At 38.1% G+C, this 21659-nt stretch overlaps 1 protein-coding gene across 4 annotated transcripts in view; it reads right to left on the bottom strand.

Moving 5' to 3' along the window:
- LOC124100482 (catenin delta-2) overlaps window positions 1-21659 on the bottom strand; it is a 108081-nt gene that overhangs the window by 39673 nt on the left and 46749 nt on the right. For 2 of the 4 annotated variants that reach the window (XR_006854310.2, XM_046456009.1), the window contains exon 2: window positions 2564-2747. The exons of the other annotated variants lie outside the window; for them this stretch is intronic. Coding sequence is in view for 1 of the 2 variants with exons in the window: in XM_046456009.1 (XP_046311965.1) it covers window positions 2564-2709 (146 nt within the window). In the remaining variant the exon portion in view is untranslated. The remainder of the gene's footprint in view (window positions 1-2563; window positions 2748-21659) is intronic. 4 annotated transcript variants of the gene reach the window in all.

Below are 21659 nucleotides of genomic sequence, written 5' to 3'. Positions count from 1 at the left end.
CTGCTGTGTTGATCTCTTGTCTCCTGTCTGGTTCCCCAAGGCACACACTAAGTGTTCGGTAAATGCTTACAAGATAAAACTACTCTAAGAAAAAGCAGCCTAGGAAGATTTTTTTTTTTAATGTGAATAAAGATCTAGGAGTTTCTAGAAAAAGCAAGAATGTAAATAAACTCATACTAAAACCTAAAATCTTCTATCATGATGTAGGCATTTGCACCCATTTGGGTATATTGTCAACATTATTTTCAATAAATGGAAAAACAAATTCCTTGAAAGCTTGTATCCATTCAAACTTTGATAACTTAATTTTGGCCTCCTCCAGGGCTGCTTTCTTCCTCTCCCAGTCAAACCTGATCATCAAAGTGATATGATTCATAAACACATTCAAACAAGAGAGGAGCCCAGGTCATGGTGGTGCACACCTGTGATTCCAGTGGCTCAGGAGGCTGAGGCAGGAGGATCTAGGTTCAAAGCCAGCCTCAGCAACTGAGAGAGCCCCTAAGCAACTCATCAAGACTCTGTCTCTAAATAAAATATAAAAATAGGTCTGTGGATGTAGCTCAGTGGGTAAGCACCTTGGGTTCAATCCCCTGTACCCAAACACACAATGACGACAAAAAACAAAGACAAATAAGAGAGGCGAAATCATACTGCTTTTTGTAGGAGGATGGAAGTTTAATGAATTAAGGGAGAAGTTAAAGTTTCACTGATTTTGATGAGTTTTGGTTTGTCACTCACCTGATAAACCAAGAAACATGGGAAATCACAAGCCCTGATTGCATCTTGGCTAAGGAAACCTGCTCTGGCTACAACAAACTCTTTCCAAACCAAATGCTCTCTTCTCGTGCTTCCTGAGTTGCTACCACTTCTAGCCAGCAGCAAAAGCCAAAGCTCTGAGTGAACAGAGAAGGATGAAGAGTCTCCTGAGTCTGACCTACCCTTGTTCTCACCTCACCCTTAGCTGAGGGCTTACAAAGGGGGCCCTTGACATGCACCAGTCTAGCTTCTTCAGCTACTTTTTCATCACAGCACTACGTGTATGCTCTTAATGGCAGCACCCCAAGCCTTGAGTCAAACATCAAGAAGACATAATCATGCTCCTGTGGTACTCAGATTTCAACTGATAGACTATCTAGCTCTCTACTCTTATTCCATTGAGTCTGAGACACAGAGAAGTCATTAAGAACCATGACAGGCTTGGTAAGTCAGTGGCATCAGGGAGGGAAAAACTAATTGTAATAAGTGGAAATAACTGATCTAGAAAGATCAGCCATGAAAGGTGGGAGTGCCTGCAGCTTGAGCTTTGGAAGAGTTACGTTTCTCCTGGTGAGGCAAGAGGTTTCTGAAGGGTAACAATTGAAGAAGTCATAAAATTAATGCCACAATTGAGGTATTTTGGAAAACTGTAAATTTGGCTTACTTTTGAGACTACCCATGTCAAAAATTCATGAATTTGTGACCTGGAAGAAAAGCAAAATTGTTAGAGGGTCCCCACTGCTGTGAATGTGTGGAGATACAGATGGAGCCTGTCTCTTTATCTCACATTCTGCATACACATTCATACAGAGGCCCTTCTCAAGACTAGGCTGAGAGTGTTATTCTGAATATTCATGACATGATGATTATTAATGTCACTGAGGTGATTTCATTTCTACTTGGCAGAGACATGTTTTTATACCTAGAAACCGAATAAGTGTTAAGAGAAATAGCAGCTTTGCACCAGCCCAGTGAAAGCAACTCTGTACATTTTAGTCTTGAAATACAGATTATTTGACTAGGTGCTTTTAATTACCCCCTCCTGAGCCCCATCCCATGATTAACCTTATCCTGGGGAGATTTCCAGCTTTGACACAAAATGCAACATCCTTGGGAGCACAGGTTCCAGAGTTTATAACTGAATCTTGATTATTACTTTCTTTCGTAGGAGTCAAAATTAAACAAGGCATAAAGAGGCGCTAAGAAGTCTCAATAGATTTCTAGGGGATGATTTTGTAAAAATGCTTTGGGAGAGAATTACCACATACTTACAACTTCTATTATTTCAAAAAGCATTTAACACAACAGGCGTTATGAAACAGCTCTTTCTAAGAACCACAGACTTGCACAGTCACACAGAAAATTGAAAAACAAAAACAAAAACAGCTACTGGTGATAGTTAAGTAGGTCCTTGCACATCTGTTGTCTAACTCCCCAAGCAACTGGCCTGTCTGGTTATTCTACATGCATGATATTACATCAAATTACCCAAAACTATTGTTTTCAATTAAAGTGACTTATATTTGGTTAGATAAAATATGTGTTTGGGGCCCTAGACTGAAAAAAATTATGTTAAATAAGTCAGACACAGGTGTAGGTACAGGGCAGTGGAAGATGCCTATACCAGTTCAGTGCAGGATTAAAAACTTTCGGTTAGCTTCTTATACTGTACTGCCACATCAACACTCATCTTTGCAGAACAATCCTACCCTTAGGAAGGCAGCAGCGAAAACTACAAGGAAGAGTGCCTGACCCAGGAGGACCCAGGGAAGATGGAAGGAGCAGGCCCTTGTGCCACGGGACTGACCTTAAGCACCCAGTGTCATTGCGCAGCACCTGTGATGAATGCAGCTGTATTTTCTGATCATCCTGAAGAGGTGAATTTTCCCAGCCTGAGTGGGGGATAATCACCACATTGGTCAATACTTCCAGGGCGTCCTGGATGATTGGCATTTTGAGTGCATCATATGACGAGAGGTTCCACAGGACTCCTGCAAGAGGCACACAAGGAAAGAGTTGGTAGCTAACAGTCGTTCTCATCTCACAGTGTTTTCCTCTCTGGAGTGAAAGGCACTGGCAGGAAGGAGTCAGGCAGTGTGTGGGGGTGTATCTTAGAGCCTGATCCTAATTCTAAAGCACCCATTTGAACCTTCTAGAAGCGTGCTGTGAAAGACAGGTGAGCAGAACAGGGACATGACTGTCTCTGTCTCATCATGAAGAACAACTAACTCCAGAGGGCTGGTTGAACTGAGGCTCTTACCTTGCTTCAATACACTTCTAATATGATGGACCCAAGCTTCCAACTTGAATCCAAGACCAAAGACGTGTGAAAGTTATTCAGAATAGTCTGGTAGGTCTTTGTTTTACCCCGTACCTCAGCATGCCTTTGTGGCTGACCTCATTCACCCAGCTTCTACACACCAGCAGCTGCCATTAAAAGGACACCTGAGACTCCAGCAGGAGACTGATGGCAATTAGCATGTGAAGCAGTTTGAACATGGTGTCACTGTGACAGCTTTGTCAGTTTTTCTCTGGAAGCAAGATCATAAAAGACCTCTAGAATATTCTTTCTTAAATGGTGATACAGGGAGCATGGAGGGCCTGTCTGCCGTGGGCAGAGAGGAGCAGTAATTAAGGTGGGCAGGTAAAAGAAAAATTGCAGACATGTGGATCATTTTAGGTTTTTAGATATATGTTTTCTAAAATGAGACTAATTCTAGAATTGGCCCATGAGCATTGCAGGTCATGACATCATTTGAAAATGCTTTTAAAATAATGGTTCTATAGTTCACATAAAGGAAAAAGAAACAGTACAGTACTCTGTTCCCCTACTGATGAAAGCCTTTTGCTCCTGCAGCCTAAACAGGCATCAGCACTGCAGAGATGGGGATCAAATACTGTAGTTGTCTTTAGAAAAATGACTTCCAGGCTTTAACAAATTCTCAATCTATTTTAACCAGATGAGATTTCATTTTACCCACCATCTGATGAATAGAATATATAGAATGAACTTCGTTCTGATTTTTTTATTAGTTATTTACACACGTGGAACCAACCAGTAATACAAATGTGACTGTTAATCATTAATTAAGCAACTACCACAGTGACTATAAATTTCTATAAAAACATGACTGCAGAGACAAACCCCTTTGGGTTTGTCTTTGGAACAACTGTCTTTGGAAGTAACATTTACTGGGAATTTCATTTAAGTGAATACAACAGAGATGAAATGGTTTTGGTGCCTGTGGTCTATGAATCAGTCCCATAAGGCCCGGGGTTACCTTGAGAGCAAATCTGGACTGCCTGTTTGGGTAAATAAAGTATCTTTGTAACACAGCTGTGTCTATTAATTTGTGTATCTTTTGTTTGCTTTTGTCCTCAGAGGGAGAGTTCATTATTAGTGATAGAGACTGTGTGGTCCACAAAGCCCAGTAAATACACTACCCGGCCCTTCACAGGAAAGCTGTCCAACCCTCCTCAGTTCATCCACCACCCTCCGGGGGCTCTGTGAGCATGCTTAAACTGCCATCAGTGTCCTTCCCTGAGTGGACAAAGGTGTTCAAGGGTGTAGAGAAGGTGCCCAAAATACTTCATGATTTGGACTACTTTGAAATACCAGGAATATTAGTAGATGCATTTGTCGTTTTGAAAATAGAGCATGAAACTATTTATTCCCCTACTAAATGTTTTACAAATTTTGATCATCAAAATAATAAAAATGATTATATTATTAATCTATTATTAATATAATCTGCATTTTTGAGAATACAATTTACTTACCAATAAGCTAGTTATTATAATTAAATTGATATCAACATTGGTGAACTATCTGTAGCTCGCCCAGTTAGAGTTGTGTCAGGATGTTCATGACTGTCTGCAGATGATACACATAGTGGGGATGATATACATAGTGGGTTAAAAAATTGATTCAAAGTTTGCAACAACATTTGTTTGGGGAAGTACTTGTCTTTATTTAGAAAAATACCATGAAAAGTTTCTTTGAGGATGGTGAGTCGCTGAGGGCACAGCCTTTTGGGCATTTCAGTGTGATAAAAGAGATTGCTCACCTGCACTGCAAAAGAGGGGAAATGTGGAGGGAGGCATGGGTACAAGAGCAGAAGGAAAAAGTAGCCTTTTGTCATCCTACTGGGTGGTGAAATTAGGACCTCAGAATAAGTGACAACCTAGGGATCCCTTCTATGGCCCTCAGGGATCTAACTAATAAAGTAGGTATATCTTTGGGCTTCTGGGCTAGTGTTAAAAGAAACTAGGCTGGATCTGAAACCCAAAGTAAGTTTAAATAATAGTGTGCAAGACAACTGCCATAGTGTCACATATATACATACACACTGCATTCACATGCACACACACACCGCTTCAGAGACCAGAATGGTGCTTTTTCTCACTTTGGATGTTTATGAAAACTCAAGTCACCATGTCTGAGAACTAGTTTATAGAATGAACTGATTAAAAAGATTTAAAAGTAGTGCTTTGATTCAATGACTTTACTAAACTTCCTGTTAACTGTTACATTTCAACGGTGATGGTCTAAAAATAATGAAACTGAGAGTTACGATGCAATCCTTATTAACACCAAAATTTAAATAAACTTCTCTGCTAAAAGCCAGATTTGTTTTGTAAATCAAAAAACAGAGGCTGATCAAATCTCACTTTTACACTTTAATGTAGAAATTGCAAAGTTATTAGTTTGTAAAATGCATATTTTCCTCACTGAATTCAATCCCTTAGCTATATTGTAAAGCCAGTGAAACAATCAATGTTTACAAAAGATCCAAATTGATGTGTGACCATATTTACCTCTGAGTAATTTTCACTTCATAAAAATGCTTTTAGTTTAAAGGCAGAAATTATTTTTGAGAATTTTGATCAATAGTCTCTCTCCCTCTCCCTCTCTGAGTCTGTTTCTCTCTTCCTCCAGTTGTGTGAAATGATCTGCTTTCTCCATTCAGTGGGTGAATCAAGATGAGTTAAGTTTCATTTTAAATCAAGTAGTAAAGAGGGGTGCCAGCTTGTGAACTGGAGTTGCACAATCCTATCTTCTCCTCTGAAACCCTGTATGCCCTCCAGCAAGTTACTTAACTATATATATCTGAACCTATCTTACAGCGTTATTCTCAGATTAAATGAGATTTCAAATAAATTGCTTAACAAAGTGCTCAATAAATAATATCTGTCTGGGACTATATACTGTACCAACTTGTTAAAGGATATTCTTAATTGATTTACAATCTGGTCAACATATGAAATCAACTGAATAATTTGACGACATAATATATGGTAATCAGTAAGGGAACACAATTCAGAGTTATCATTTCATAAATTAGCTTTAATATGTAAACTGTGTATTGTCTAATGCATTCTGAGTCCCATCTGCCCTATGATTAATGAGATTAAATAAGGAATATATTGGTTCTATAATAGACTATATGGATTTGTCATTTAAGGAATAATTTCAAAGTATCTACATTAATATTGCACGAATGAGATATTTTGCTAGATATATTTCTACGGTAAGAACAGTGTTTGAACTAATTAATTTATGTTTTTTAAAAAAGTAAAATATTTTCACATTATGGTAATTGACAAAAACATTTAAAAACAGTAATTTTGAGTTTTGCAAAAAGAGGAAATACAGAGAGTATTATGAGGCAAAAAGAAAGAAGGAACACTTTTTTTTTACTTTATTAACAAAGAAGCTTCTAATAAACAGATGAAAAGGAAGCTACTGGTGATTGATGCAACCTGTAACAAATGACCCAACTTGGAAGTTTCTACTGTTCTGTATCTGTTCCCGGGTGTTGCACAGGTGTCCTGGTGTAAGATATATAGGGACATGGATTCATCTAGTGTCTAGCACAGAGGTATTTAGCTTCTTTTTTATTTAACTTTTTAACTTGTAGATAGATACAATACCTTTATTTTATTTATTTATTTTTATGTGTTGCTGAGGATTGAACCAGGTGCCTTACATGTGCTAGGAAAGCATTCTACCACTGAGCCACAACCCCGGTCTGCTCTTTGGTTTCTAAAGTCTGCATTTCCCTAAAGAAAGAAATTGAAGAAGAACCTAAAACATGGAAAGATCCCCCATGCTCTTGGACAGGGAGAATTAATATTGTCAAAATGGCCATACTACCAACGCATACACAGATTTAATGAAATTCCTATTAAAATCGAGTGACATTCTTCATAGAAATAGAAAAAGCATTCCTGAAATTCATTTGGAAAAATAAAAGACTCAGAATACTCAAAGCAGTCTTTAGCGAGAAAAGTGAAGCAGGAGGCATCACAATACCAGACCTTAAATTGTACTACAGAGCCACACTAACAAAAACAGGATACTTCTGGCACCGAAACAGGCAAGAAGACCAGAAGAATTGAATAGAATACACAGAGAAAAACCATATCTCATACTGAACAAAGGCAACATACACATACATTAGCAGAAAGATAGCCTCTTCAACACGTGGTGCTGGGAAAACTGGAAATTCATATGTACTAGAATGAAATTGAACCCCTGTTTTTTACCCTGCACAAAATTCAACTCAAAGTGGATCAAGGACCTAGGCATTAGACCAGAGCCCCTGAACCTACTCAAAGAAAATGTAGGCCCAGGTCTTCATCACGTTGGCTTAGAAATTGATATTCTCAACATACTCCTAAAGAGCAAGAAGTAAATCAAGAATCAATAAATGGGAAGGTATCAAACTAAAAACTTCTTCACAGCACAGGAAACAATAATGTGAACAGAGAGCCAACAGCATGAGGGAAATTTTTACCACCAGCATCTCAGACGCATTAATCTCCAGGATATGCAAAGAACTCAAAAAACTTAACACCAAAACAAACAAACAAACAAAACAACAAAACCCACAAATAACCCAATCAATAAATGGGAAAAAACCCCACAAAAAGACAAAATAACAACAACAACAACAACTGAACAGGCACTTCATAGAAGAAATACGAATGGTCAAAAAATTTTCAACATCTCCAGCAATTAGAGAAATGCAAAGCAAAACTACACTGAGATTCCATTTCACTGCAGTCAGAATGAAATCATCAAGAGTACAAGCAACAACAAACATTAGTGAAGATGTAGAGAAAGAGGTTCACAGATGCATTGCTGGTGGGACTGCAAATTGATGCAACCACTCTGGAAAGCAGTATGGAGATTCCTTAGAGAATCTGGAATGGAACCACCATTTGACCCTATTATCCCACTCCTCAATTTATACCCAAAGGACTTAGAATCAGCATATTACAGTGACACAACCACTTCAATGTTTACAGAAGCTCAATTCACAATAGCCAAGCTATGTAACCAACCTAGGTGCTCTACAACAGATTAAAGGATAAAGAAAATGTGGTATATGTACACAATGGAATATTGCTCAGCCATAAAGAAGAATTAAATTATGGCATTTACCAGTAAATAGATGGAGCTATGTGAAATAAACCAATCCCCAAAAATCAAAGGCATAATGTTCTATCTAATATGTGGATGCTAACCCACAACAAGGGAGGAGAAGATTAGAAGTTTATTGGACAAAGGGGTATGAAGGGAAAGGAGAAGGAATGGGATATGAATGAATGAATCCAATATATTTTTCCCATCCTCATATAAAAATACACGACCAATGTAACTACACATCATGTACAACCACAATAATGGGATTCTAATTGGAACAAATTGTACTTATTCTATAAATGTATAATATTTGAAAACACACTCTACTGTCATGTAAAAAATCAAATGCACAGATAACATGTTAAGTTCATTTTCAAGGCCCAAAAACTCCAAAGAAAGCAAGAAGAAACAAAGAGAAATTATATAAACACAAAGTATGCATTGAAAGTATATTTCTACCAATAAATATTAAATCAAAGAAAAAAAGTCTGCGTTTCCATCCTGCCTACCTTGGAGAACCATTAGGAAAGGCAAAGGAGGCAACACATTAAGGTGCATATGGAAAAAAAATAAGTCTGCAAAGACATTATTACTATTATTTTATTTATCTAATTGGTTCCATGTAAGTATCCAATCAAAAAGCCCCCACAATTTCCTGAACATTTGTCACCCTGCATAGACTTTCCAAACCCACTCTGGACTTCAAGTCCACCCCACTAGAGAACTGATAAAATGACTCTCTCAGCTGGCACTGGAGTCAGAAAAGACCACCACAGTTAAATGCATCAACGTGTAACTGAAAGCACTTCTTAGAGGCGAGAAGATGTAGACATAATCAACTTATAAGGTCATACTGTGTTAGGATGGGCTCTAATCCATGACTGGGGCACCCAGACAACAATAGGGCACTTTGGACACCTAGGTACAGAGGGAGGACAATGTGAAGCAGATACAAGGTACATGCCAAGTGTCTACAGAGACAGGACTTTGAGTGAAACATTTCTAAGCCAGGGAATGCAATTGGTAGGAGCTGGGAGGGGCAGGAGCTGGGGAGACAGCATGGCCCTGCTGATTGATACCTTGATTTCATCTTTCAGAACTGTGAGAGGAGGAACTTCTGCTGTTTTCAGCCACTCACATTCACAATCATTCTTTCAGCAGGTGGAACACACTGGAAATGTGTGGTGATAGGTGTTTCTTATAATTAATAACTACGTAAATGACAAAGCCTTTACTTTGAAAATACTTTCAGAGGAAAATACTTTGTCATACTTATTGAGTATTTAATGTTATCTAATGCCCTCTTCACAAGTGATTTTTGATCAATGAAGCAAAACTGAGTTTGACGAAATTATATTTATAAAAGCTAAGTGTTGGCAATGTATCAAAACTCATGAAAGACTTTACATACATACAACATGTACACACACAAGCACATATGAAGTCTCATACATACATGTAGATTTTTATATATGTTTATACACATATAAGTTAAATATTCTGATTCAGGATTCAGCACTTTTTCTCTTAGGGCCAGATAATAAATACTCTAGGCTTTGCCATCCACATGGTCTCTGTCAAAATTACTTAACCTTGCTTATTGCACAGAAGCAGGCACAGCACGATATATGCAAATGAGCATGACATGTGTCAATAAAACTTTTATTTACAGAAGTACGCAGCGTGCCCAGTTTGGCTTGTGGGCTCCAGTTTGTTTGCTCTAGCTGAAACCATTGAGAGAGGTACTGTTTGGGGATGAAGAAACTGAGACTGAAAACCCTTGTGCAAGGTCATACAGGGCAGGGAGTGCTGGCATTCCAACCTGGTACCAATCTGCAGAAGCCACTGGGCTGGTGTAATCATTTGGCTACACTATCTCCCAGGCAAGAAAAATTGTGGACTTTCATTTAAAGCATATTGATTAAATTTTTAAGAAACTTTTCTGATACCTATGCTGCCTTGGCAAAAAGAAATGTAAAACAAAGATAGAATAAATTTCATGAAGTCAAAAAAAGAAACTGCTACAAATCTTCTAAGGAACTTGCATATATGTCAAACATGTTTTAGGAAATTAAAATTATAATTTGGAGTCACTGATTGTTAGTATTTTAAACAATCTGTGTATATGACCAGAGAAATCATGTAAATGGGAGAGAAAACAGCCATTTAAAGGAATCAGGAAAATCCTGATGTATGTCACTGTTTTTTCTTAGTTTTCTAGCTAAAAAAAGCAATTAAAAAGATTTCTTTAAAGTTTTCTAGAAACACAGAAGAACAGTGATGTGATACTGGTGGTGGCATGAGCCTGGCTGCCACAGGACAAGCTCACCTCTGTCACAGGCACCCTAGATGTGGCTTTTCCTCCTGTCAAAACCGACCCCTTTAACACTTATGAACACTTATGCTGGATCTTTTTACCCCTTAGCCAAGAATTCTCCAAACACTCTATTAGTGTTTGACTGGGTGCCAAATCATTCTCAAAAGAAAAGTGAACATAGAGCTTTCCAAAATCAGCTGAAAATCATTCAGCATCACTCTTCTTACAAATGCCTTTCATTTAGCTGGTTCAGGCGGCCTTGATGAAGAACACAGGAAACCCATCCTACTGAAGGATTTTAGAAATATTAACTGACAGGATTAACTAATTCGTCCTTTATATCACCACAATGTATTACCACAGCCTGACGATGATGCCTCTCAGATCCTTCAAATCCATAAGTCTGGCACAAAAGGCATATGTGACTACCTCTTGGGCTTGTTTTAATTCTAAGTAAATAGAATTTACTTCCCAGAACACAGCTTTAGTTGAGCATACTGAACCCACATTGGGCCTATGGGTTCATGCCTAATTTCCATAATTATCATAAATACACACAAAAGCATAAATAAAAGATAAAGATTAACTCCACAAAACACACTTAGAATAGGACATAAAGCTGCAGCATGCCACAACATTTAACTCTGCTGTAATAATGCCACAAATAGAGTTAAATGGGTTAATTAGACACCGGTGGCTATTTTTATTGCCAAATTGAAAATTGGACACAAATGGTAGAAGAACGCTCTTTGCAGGGTTACCTTGGCCTTAAAGACAGAGTTTGCCTGGGATGGAAGCCTCTCTGAAACACCACGTAACTGATTACATCTCTTCTTCCCCTTTATCTTTCATAATTAGCTGCACACTATTAAGTTAATGCACATTTATCTACAACAATTCAAGTCAGACTGTGAGCGAATCTTCCTAGTCTATAATTACACTGCAGTTTAATTAGCATAATTTCCACTGCGCATATTTAATAAAGAAGCTGCCATTATGGGTTGGCTTCCCATGTGGAATCTCTTCCAGGGAACATCATGAGGAGAGACAATTGCCTCCTACTCATGAACTGCTGCGACTGCACAGAAACGGGGTGAAGCTGGCTCTTGGCGAATGGAAAATGTTGGAAGGGCAAGCTTCTCAAGGAAGGGATGGTGATGGAATCTCCTCATCTGCCATTGTCCACCAAGGGCCTGGGCAGGCAGAACTCGCCCTCACTAACTATGGTGGGTGATTGGCATTTGGCTATGGTATCCTGTGGTGCAGTATTTGCCTCCATATATCTGTTAGTGGCTGGGGTGTGAACATATGTCTACCAGTTCATTTTTGATCTATCTCCAGTAGAGCCATTTGGGTGCCTGCAATGCAGCCACCACTAGGTGTCACCAGTCATTAACTGAGACACAGATGAATCAGATCAAATCAGATCTTGAGATTTTTATTAACCTGAAAGACCCTAAGCAGCGGGGTCTCTTTTTCCTACAGCTCTCTTGTGTAGGGTGGATTAATAACAAGAGGGAACCCATCCATTTGTCCAGCTAAGAAATGAGAACTAGGTGACATCCTACTTAACAAGATGGCACACATTCTGTAGGTGTGACAAGTTTGTTCTGATAATCATGGGATTATAAAGGAAAGTCTAGTTCTAGCAGTGTGAACATCTGACACCCAAAATGACTTCATACTCCAACACACACAAATGGTTTTGCCAATATTTTGGAAGCTAATGTTTTAACTAAATCCCTTATTGTTTCTATGTATCTGTCACTCAGAGAAGAATGACGGGCATTTGTAGTTTTCAGGACTGAAAAGGGATATGAACAGTATCACGCACAAGAGGAAGAGCCACGGAAAGAGAAAGCAATCATCACCATCATGCTTTAGAAAAACCTTAGTAAGAAAACTAGGAAGGAATGAGATGGATCAAATAAATGATGGCAAGGACCAGCCAATGCTGCTTTGAACGTCAAAGTGGCAACAGCAGGAGGATGGGATTAAGGGACCTTGAGTGAAGTAGGTGTTTTTAGAGATGTCTGACCCCAGCACTATTTCTGGGGAGTCCAGGTAGGTGTCGGGAGACCCAGCATCTGCCCCCTCCATGTCAAGCATTTCCTCTTTCAAGTGTATATTTAAAATTTAAAGCATTAATTAAAAAAATATGTTGCATGAGCTTAAACAGTAACTTTAGTTAGGTATCTATTTACTTTCTCCATCATTAAAGGAGCAACTTAAAATAACAAATAGGTAAAGAATGATCACACTACTTACACTAAACAGAATAAAAATAACATCATGAAGACTATGTCATCGCAGTTGGTACTTTTTCACATCCACACTTTCCAACACTTTAGAGTTCATGTTCCTCTGCACACTTACATGTGGGCTTGTTTTATGGGTGTTTTCCTTTTAACATAGAATTTTCATCCCAGTGAGCAATGTGCATACTGAACCTTTTAAATTGTACTGAAGTCTCACCACAGCATTCTCTTAGGTGTCTGAAGAGGTGGGAGGGGTTAGTTAAAAAGCTGAACTTGCCTGGGTGAATTTAATGCTCACTCTGTTCCTTTTCTGTATTTCAGATCTTTTCATTAAGATATGAAACTGGCTAGGGGTGTGGCATCTGGAGACAGACACAGGGTGGGCCCTGGCTCCTCCACAGATTGGCAGTGAGACCATGGAAAAGTAGCTGGGATCCCTGGGACTTAGTCTGCTGGACTGTAAAATTGGGGGATCACTGTGTCTGGCCTAGGGGTGGCAGGGGAGTGAAGGAGGGAAGTCAGCAATGGGCTGAGAGCAACACCTGCCGTGAGAAAGTCATACTGAGTATTTGTTTTCTCTTCTCTTTGTCCCTTAACCTTCAAAAATATGAGAGAATGGTTTTATAACACTTTGGGGCCCTTAAATCTGAAAACCTCTCATTTGAATTCTATTCTTTTCTATTATAATGGAAATACTAGAAAACAGTTTAGATTTCTTGATCATGACCAAAATAGAACCAATACAAGAGAAGAACCTGAATCTACACTGTGTTCACACCTCATCTTCAACCAGTTGACAGTGAATGTGTGACTCATATTGTAACAGAGTCCAGGCCTGACATGGATTCCCATGTTGGATGGAAAGAAATCAGTGCTTTTGCTCTCACAAAGACCACAGGTGTGTGAAGCTCACAAGAGATGGCTGGCAAGAATATAAATACTTACAAAAAAGGTGCCTCTTTTTGAAATTGCTGCCAGAGTTCCTTTCTAGATTTGCACTTTGAGCCCCTGCAGAATGATTTTTACAGGACTAAGCCCTTCCCTCACAGGATATTCAGAACATCATCAGTATTTACATTGACATTCCATAAACCAAAAGGCAGAAGTGCTCAGGAAATTGAACATTTATCCATGAAGTGTACATTCTAGATCATATAATTATGCTAACCTTGGGAATATTAATTGCATGATGATTATTTTTCAAAAAGGTAGAAACAAAATCTGCACAATGAACTTGAATTAAATTTGTGTTACTCATCATTTTGAAGCCACTTCTCATGAATGTTGGAATTTACTGGAATTAGTTCCTTCCAGAACTTCCCTGAAGGGCAGCTTTTTAAATTTTTATTTTGCTCACAGACAAAAAGAGTGACCATGGGTAGATTTTCTCATTTACATTACTTCTGAAATATTTAACATTCAAGTACTAATTTTTATACTCAGAGACCCACACATAAGGTAATGCATTGTGTAATTATCATAGAAGAGCTAATAATTGCTGGTGTAATATTCCACATAACAGCTGTACAACTTGTCAGGTACAAGATGGCATTGCTATAAGCCTATTAGCATACATTCTTAGGAAAACAATTCGGTGACAAGAAAAAGAAATCCAGTCCTTGCAATATTTACTCTGTGAGAATTCTCACGCTTTTCCAGTGTCAGATTTCTGGCTGAATTGATTTTTCCTCAGCAGGGAAACAATAGATAATACAATGTTCATAAAAAAATCCAGGATCCCAGCTCCAACACATGGGACCATCAGAAGCTGTATTAGAAAGGATCAAACTCCTTTCTCCCTAAATTAGAGTTCCACAGTATACTTTTGGGCTATGTCTCTGAATACTTCCTTTGTTTGGGGTTACTGGATTATAGCAACCCAATCCTTATCCTTATTGTTTCAACAAAGCTTAAAATAGCAGATAAGAAACCTCTAATAACCAGCAGATCGAAAAGCTAAGCAAAGAGTAGTCTTTGAATGCTATGTGGAACCAAACGTAAAAATATTTATTGAAGTTAAATTGTATCAAGTAACATACTAATTATCAGGATTTATCATTTGGCAATAAAATATAAAATATGTAGGAGAAGAAAAGGAACATGTTAATCATTATGTCACTAAGACTTTAGCCCTATTTTTTTTCAGAGTTTTAAAATAATGAGTGCTGGGCTGGGGATGTGGCTCAAGCGGTAGCGCGCTTGCCTGGCGTGCGTGCGGCCCGGGTTCGATCCTCAGCACCACATACAAACAAAGATGTTGTGTCTGCCGAAAACTAAAAAATAAACATTAAAATTTTCTCTCTCTCTCTCTCTCTCTCTCTTTAAAAAAAATAAAATAAAATAATGAGTGCTAATGGGAAATACTTACTTTGCAATCCAGTTCACACATACCCAATCACATACATGAGTGAAAAACAAATTATCCTTACTAATGTGATACATTTTGATAGGTTCTATTCTGTTACACTGTTTTAAATGATCTAAAAAAGACTATTTATGACCAATAAAAGTATTTTACTATAACGGGTCACAATTGGAAAAAAATTGATTATTACACATATGTACGTGTGTATATGTGTGTGTGTGTGTATATATATATATATATATATATATATATATATATATATATAGATGTGTGTGTGTGTGTGTGTGTTATCTATGAGTGCTAGACAATCATGCATACCACATACCATATATACAATAGCATATATAATAGATTAACTGTTGGATGATTTAGGTAATATTAGCTTTAAAGGCTAAAGTTAGACCACAGAGGAAAAGAGCATTCTTTGATGATTTTAATTTTATTTACTTCTGATTCAATGAGAATTTCCCCTCCCTTCCTCCACATCTATAGTATCCTTCCAAGATAGGTCAACCTGATGAAGATGGCAGTGACATAGACAATTCATCCAAACATTAATCTCAATTCTCAGGACAGGCTTACCACCATTATAAAACATTTTTATCTTTAGATGTAGAAAGAATATTGGGCTAAGATACAATGTTAAAAAGAATCATGTCATCAGTCCTCACCCAGGGCTGGCTGAATGAGCAGTGATCAGGAGGTGGAAGCCTAGAGAGAGGAGAGGAGACTTTGTTCTGAGATATGAACCATCCCACTTAACAGAAGGACAAAATGACTTCACTGGGTACAACACAAATTCTGTAAACTAAGCCACAATTCCTAAATTGTTTTCATAATGCAAACTAAAATATAAAAATGTCTCACAAAATATTTATAAAATATTATGAAAATACCTTTTGTACAAATATAATTCCTATTTTTCTAATAAAAATAAAGTCATAATTTTAAAATGTCAATGCCAGAAAAATAAGGAGGAATATTCTAGATTATTGCCATAAAACAAGTTGTAGATTCATTCAGAAAAGAGTGATAGCAATGTGAGATTATTTTCCTGATAAATAGATTAACTGTTGGATGATTTAGGTCATTTTTTAATCTGCTCTCTTTCCCTCTACTGTGGAACCCACTCTCCTCCATAGCCACCCAGACTATTTAATTCTCATGATTACAATGTGATTTGTTAGCACTGGATGGTTGGAGACATTTTATAGTGTTCCTCTGTCAGAGTCTATGAGATTTTGATTTGAACATATTATTTTTTTTTAAATAATATTGGTCTGGGGTTGTGGCTCAGTGGCAGAGAGCTTGCCTAGCATGTGTGAGGCACTGGGTTTGATTCTCAGCACTATGTATAAATAAATAAAATAAAGGTCCATTGACAACTAAAAAAATTTTGAAAAAAAAAGACCCACAATAAAAATGTTTTATATATATATATATATATATATATATATATATATATATCCTATACACCAATCTGACACCCTTCTGCCAAAACATCAAACCAATCAACAGTGTTCCTTATGTGGGTATTAAAATCTATTCCACTTCATTCCATCTTTTAATCCTGGTAAAACCCTTTTGAACTGATTCATCTACTCGATCATGGGTAGTTTCCAGATGGAAAACAAAGTCGTACCAGTCATGAGATCATGGGCTCCTGAAATCATCATCAAATTCCGTCAGTATCACTCTTAAGCAGCTCCCTTGCTAAGCCACATTAGTGCAAAGTAGCTATTTTTATAATTCAAAGAAAATGCTAGAAATAAACCCACAAGTACATTAATTGTCAGTATTTTAAAAGAGGATTGGTCCATGGGTCAAATCTGGGCCACTTCCTGTTTTTATATGGCCTATGAGCTGAAATTGGCTTTCACAGATGAAGATTGATGATCAAATTGATGAAATAGGAAAAAAAAAAAAAAAAACAGAAACTTTGGATCCCAGAAAGGCAAAATGTTATCCCCTTAAAAAATCTCATTATTATTAGTAGATCTGTGTTAAAAATATCATCATTAACATCATTATTTTTAGAACTTCATCAATAATTCTGTGAAAAATCAGTTTTCCTTTCTATTATATAAGTATTTACACAATATTCTCCATTTTGCCTTTTGGCCCACAAAGCATAAAATACTTGATATCTCATCCTTCACAGAAAGTCTGCCAACATACGTTTTTGAGAGTCATTTTGAAGTTCTCACAATTATTCTTATACACATCTGTCAACTTGAAGAGTGATCTGGCTACGGCCTTCACCACCCTCTGGGACACAGGTGGAGGCACAGGTAGTGTGTGTAGCAGGTGCAAGACTGGGCATGGGAGTCCTGCCTCTTGTGCTGGATGCAAACTGTCCCGCTGATTCCAGGGAAAACCCTTCCTCTGAAGGAGCCCCTCTCTTTACCCAAGGGAAGGCAGTGGTCTTAGTTAGAAATAACCTTGGATTCATTTTATTAAAATCCATGAGCTCCCAGAAAAACTGGGCTTTTTATCCAATGATATTGCTTTTCACCCCATTTCCTTAGTGTTGCGGGAGGGTGCACACCTCTGCAGAGGGAGACAGGCTACTGTATGAACGTCCTGGTAAAATGAGTAGCTCCTGTTTTCCCAGCAATGGCAGCTGCATTCTGAGTAATTGCCACTAGGGGCCCCTGTAAATGGCATTATAGAGCAACCCCAGGTTTATTACATTTCAGAAATTCTAATTTGTATGAGGTTGACATGCAGCAGCATGGCTTAACTCCCTCTGTGTATATTTTCTACCAGGAAAAAAAAATTAGCTCTATCCTGGTACACAGTAAGTTTTCCTAAAAAGATGTTTGGGTCTTTGGGGTACTGCAATTTTAAAACTTAGCCCTGGAATAACCACTGGAATGGAACACAAATTTCTGCGGAGTACATATGCTTTCTGCTATTCATTTTTACAGTGTTTTATCTGATGCTCATGCTCCATTCTCCCTCCTCTCCCAATCTAATAAGTACTTCTCTTTAGAACATGTTTAATTAAAAACCTTAAGCAATGATCCTATCAAGTATTCATCACTAGCTCTCGCCCTCACTGAGGCTGAGATAGGCACCTCTTATGGGTAGGATCAATGACAGTCGTACTTACATGTAGTGTTTCTCAACTTGATAAAATTCTTAATTTTCATGGCATATGTCAAAGCCCTGTTCTTAAGGCCTTTGGGTTTATGCAGGCATGAAGATTGGTGAGACTGTTCTGGGTCCTCATTAATTTTTTGTTGACTGTGTGTCTGTTTTAGCAAAAACTAATAACTTTTTCATATGAAACTGCCATCGTATTAAATCTCCATTTCACGTGAATGCACAGTGTAATAACCTGCACCAGTAAAATTGTTAGACGAGCCTGAGGCAGGAAAATAACATGTTCAATATCACATTAAAAACAGACTTCAGAGAGTAATTAGAAAACAAAACAAAATAACACAATTTCCATAAAAACATAGTTGATTTAAAAAAAAAAATACCAAAACATAAAACACATTTCAGATTTTCATGGGACAAGATCTGTCTGGCCTTACCAGACAAATTAAGTTAAATATGATCTATCTGGAAGTAGATTATAAGCCCAAAGAATCAAGCCAAATAATTAATGATTATCTTCCTCCTGTATAAAATGTTATAGCTTTATTTGCTTTTAAGTCTCAGATGGAAAATCATGTTTTTTATCTGAGCAAAAGTTTACTGTGAAAACAAAGAGTTGACTTCCAAAGACAAAAAACTTGGGGTGGATCAGAACTACAGATCTTCAAGTAAGTTGTGAAAAATATTAAGATTTTTTTGTCATTAGCTGATGCACTTTTCGAAACTCTTTCCCTTGCAAGAAAAACAGTAAACTGGGACTTGACTACTTCTTGGTCCTCCTGGGGCCCATCACCAATCTTAGAGACCTACTTTTGGATGAAAAGCTGGTGGAGAAGCTCCTAGGGCTAGGGCTGGCTCTGGAATTCTCACCCTAAGTCACCCCACAGTGGCTAAGGAGGTGGGACGGGTATAATGCTCTAGGGCACCTCTTTATTTAACCCCCACAGTGCCATGAAGCAGGAGTTAGTATTATCTCCACTTACTGATGAAGAGACTGAGGCCACAGAGGCACAAGTAAGTGTCCCCAGATCACACAGCTAGTCAGGAGCAGAGGCAGGACTCCTGCCAGGACACTGTCATCAGCAGCAGTGCTGATAGTCATCTCACAGCCCTATATTGATGGCTGTTGAAGCATCAGCAGCTGGCCAGGCATGAAGTGAGAACTGGAACTCAGATCTCTGCACTCTGCTCTTGCCCTGGCCATCTTGACACCAGCCATTTCACATCTTGCCCATGAATCTTCTGCTGGTGCTGGGCCAGGTACACCTGCATCCACTTTTCTGCCACTTTCACAGTAAGAGGGTTTTGCTGCAATCCCTGTCATTGCTGGGCTGCTCTGATCAGGAATGAGATCCCGGTGCAGAGTGCTTGAATTAGCAGCTGCTAAGTATGTGTTTCCCTTTCTCATGCCACATGTGAAACCTTTGCTGGTTCCCTGCTACTCTGTGAACTCTTGCAGCTCTACATTCAAAGGAAACAATTCTTTGAAACAACTCGAGTTAAAGATTGACATGACTTCAAATTAATTGGGATTCTATTATGTGCCAGTCTTTGGAGGAATGCATTGAGCAAAACACATTTCTTCAACAGACATTTTACTAATTGTGTTTTTTAGACAATTTTATGCCAGCAAGAGAAACATACAATTTTTAGATTGTTGAATATCTGATATTAATTCCCATGTCAGCTATTTTTGGCACATGATCCAGAAAAAAAAAAAAAAAACACTAAAACATGGTCTTAGTTGTTTTGCTGAAACTCAAAACAACTTTACTTATTTATGTAATTATTTAAATGATGTTGATTTCCCTAGAACACAAAACAATGATGTGTTGATTTAAAACAACAACAAAAACTCACATCTCAAATTACAAAACAATCTGTAGTGGATTACACATCTGCCCTCAAAAAGATGCACTTAAGTGTTAATCCTTGTATCTGTTATTGAAAATTACATGCTTACAAATGTAATTATTTATCTCAAGATAAAATCACCCTCCTGGATTTACTGCAGTTCCTAAATCCAAGGGCTTATATCCTATGAGAGAAAGGAGAGGGGATTTAAGACACAGAAATACACAGGGAATAGGGACACGTGACGATGGAGGAAGAGACAGGGCCACCAACAGCCAAAAGGGTCAGGGCAGGGTCCCGCCCAGATCTAAGAGGGTCTGGGTTTGCTCATGCCCTGACTCCTGGCCACCAGACTGTGAGAGAATACATCTCTGCTGCTCCAGATCACAAATTTAGTAACAGGAACTAACATAGAACATTTTTGAAGAGAAAAAGAAAACACTTGGAATGAAAATATAACTTTTTTTTTATTGTTTAATATTTTTATGTTTATTTATGAACTACCTCTAGAAGAATTCACAAAACTTGACAACAGGGACTATCTTTCAAGGGAGAAACTGGCTTCTGGTTGTTGCCTTTGCACTAAATAACTTTTTTATATTTTATGAATATTGTACCATGTACATGTATTGCCTTCTTTTATTTTTTTTTTTTGTTTTGTTTTTGTTTTTGTTTTTGTTTTTTTAATTTTTTATTGTTGGCTGTTCAAAACTTAAAAGAAGCCCCACAGCCTCTGACCATTTTTTTCTTTCCTGAAGCAGTGAGAGAAAATCATTCTCCAAAACAATCCTCAGAGAATAATCTAGCTCTGAAATGACACAATTTTTGGTTCCACAACATGATGGAAAAATACATAAAGTTTTAAAACTATCATTTGTATTAAGAACAGAATTTACTGTTTTTCTCAATTTTTTGATTGTTCAATGAAAAGAATAATTGATTTGGAAAAAAAAATGTGAACTCACTCATTAATACAAAAAAAAAAAAAAACATGAAAAACCTCACAACACTTGACCTCCCTAAATCTCTAAAGGCCAGTGTCCAAGAGCAAGGCCACATGGCTGCTGGGTTCTCTTGCTTTGACGCTGACTTGCAAGATGGTGGTGCCCATGTACACGCCCCTCCCCAGAGGTGACCAGAGGTGACCTAACACTCTGCTTCAAAGCCTCTTGTCCTCTCTTCTCAGGAACCTCACCCCTGCTCCAGCATCTTGCTCTGCTTCCACACATTCTCGCAAAAGCTCACATCCCTCAACTGTCCCTCCAACCAGAAGGCTCTCCATAGTTCCCTGTAAGCTCAGTGCTCTTGTGTCTGTGGTGTGATAAGGGCCTGGTTGCCAACTTAGCATTATTTGGAGGTGGTAGAAACTTCCTTCTGGGAGGAAGTTGGGAATACGTCCTGGCAAGGGATTGTGAGAAGTTGTCACTTCCTTTTAATCTCTTTGCCTCCTGGTCACAAGGTGAACAGTTTTGCTCTCCACATATGCAGGTCCTGATGTGCCACCACAGGTTCAAGAACAAAGGGGCCAACAGGTTGTGGACCAGAACCTCCAAAACTTTGAGCCAAAAC

Source organism: Marmota monax, unplaced genomic scaffold (assembly GCF_021218885.2).
Source record: "Marmota monax isolate L192 unplaced genomic scaffold, Marmota_monax_Labrador192_F-V1.1 WCK01_AAM20220418_F8-fsc00566, whole genome shotgun sequence".
In the NCBI taxonomy this organism is placed as follows: domain Eukaryota; kingdom Metazoa; phylum Chordata; class Mammalia; order Rodentia; family Sciuridae; genus Marmota; species Marmota monax.
Note: the sequence above shows the minus strand (reverse complement) of the source record. Positions and strands in the feature narration are given on the sequence as shown.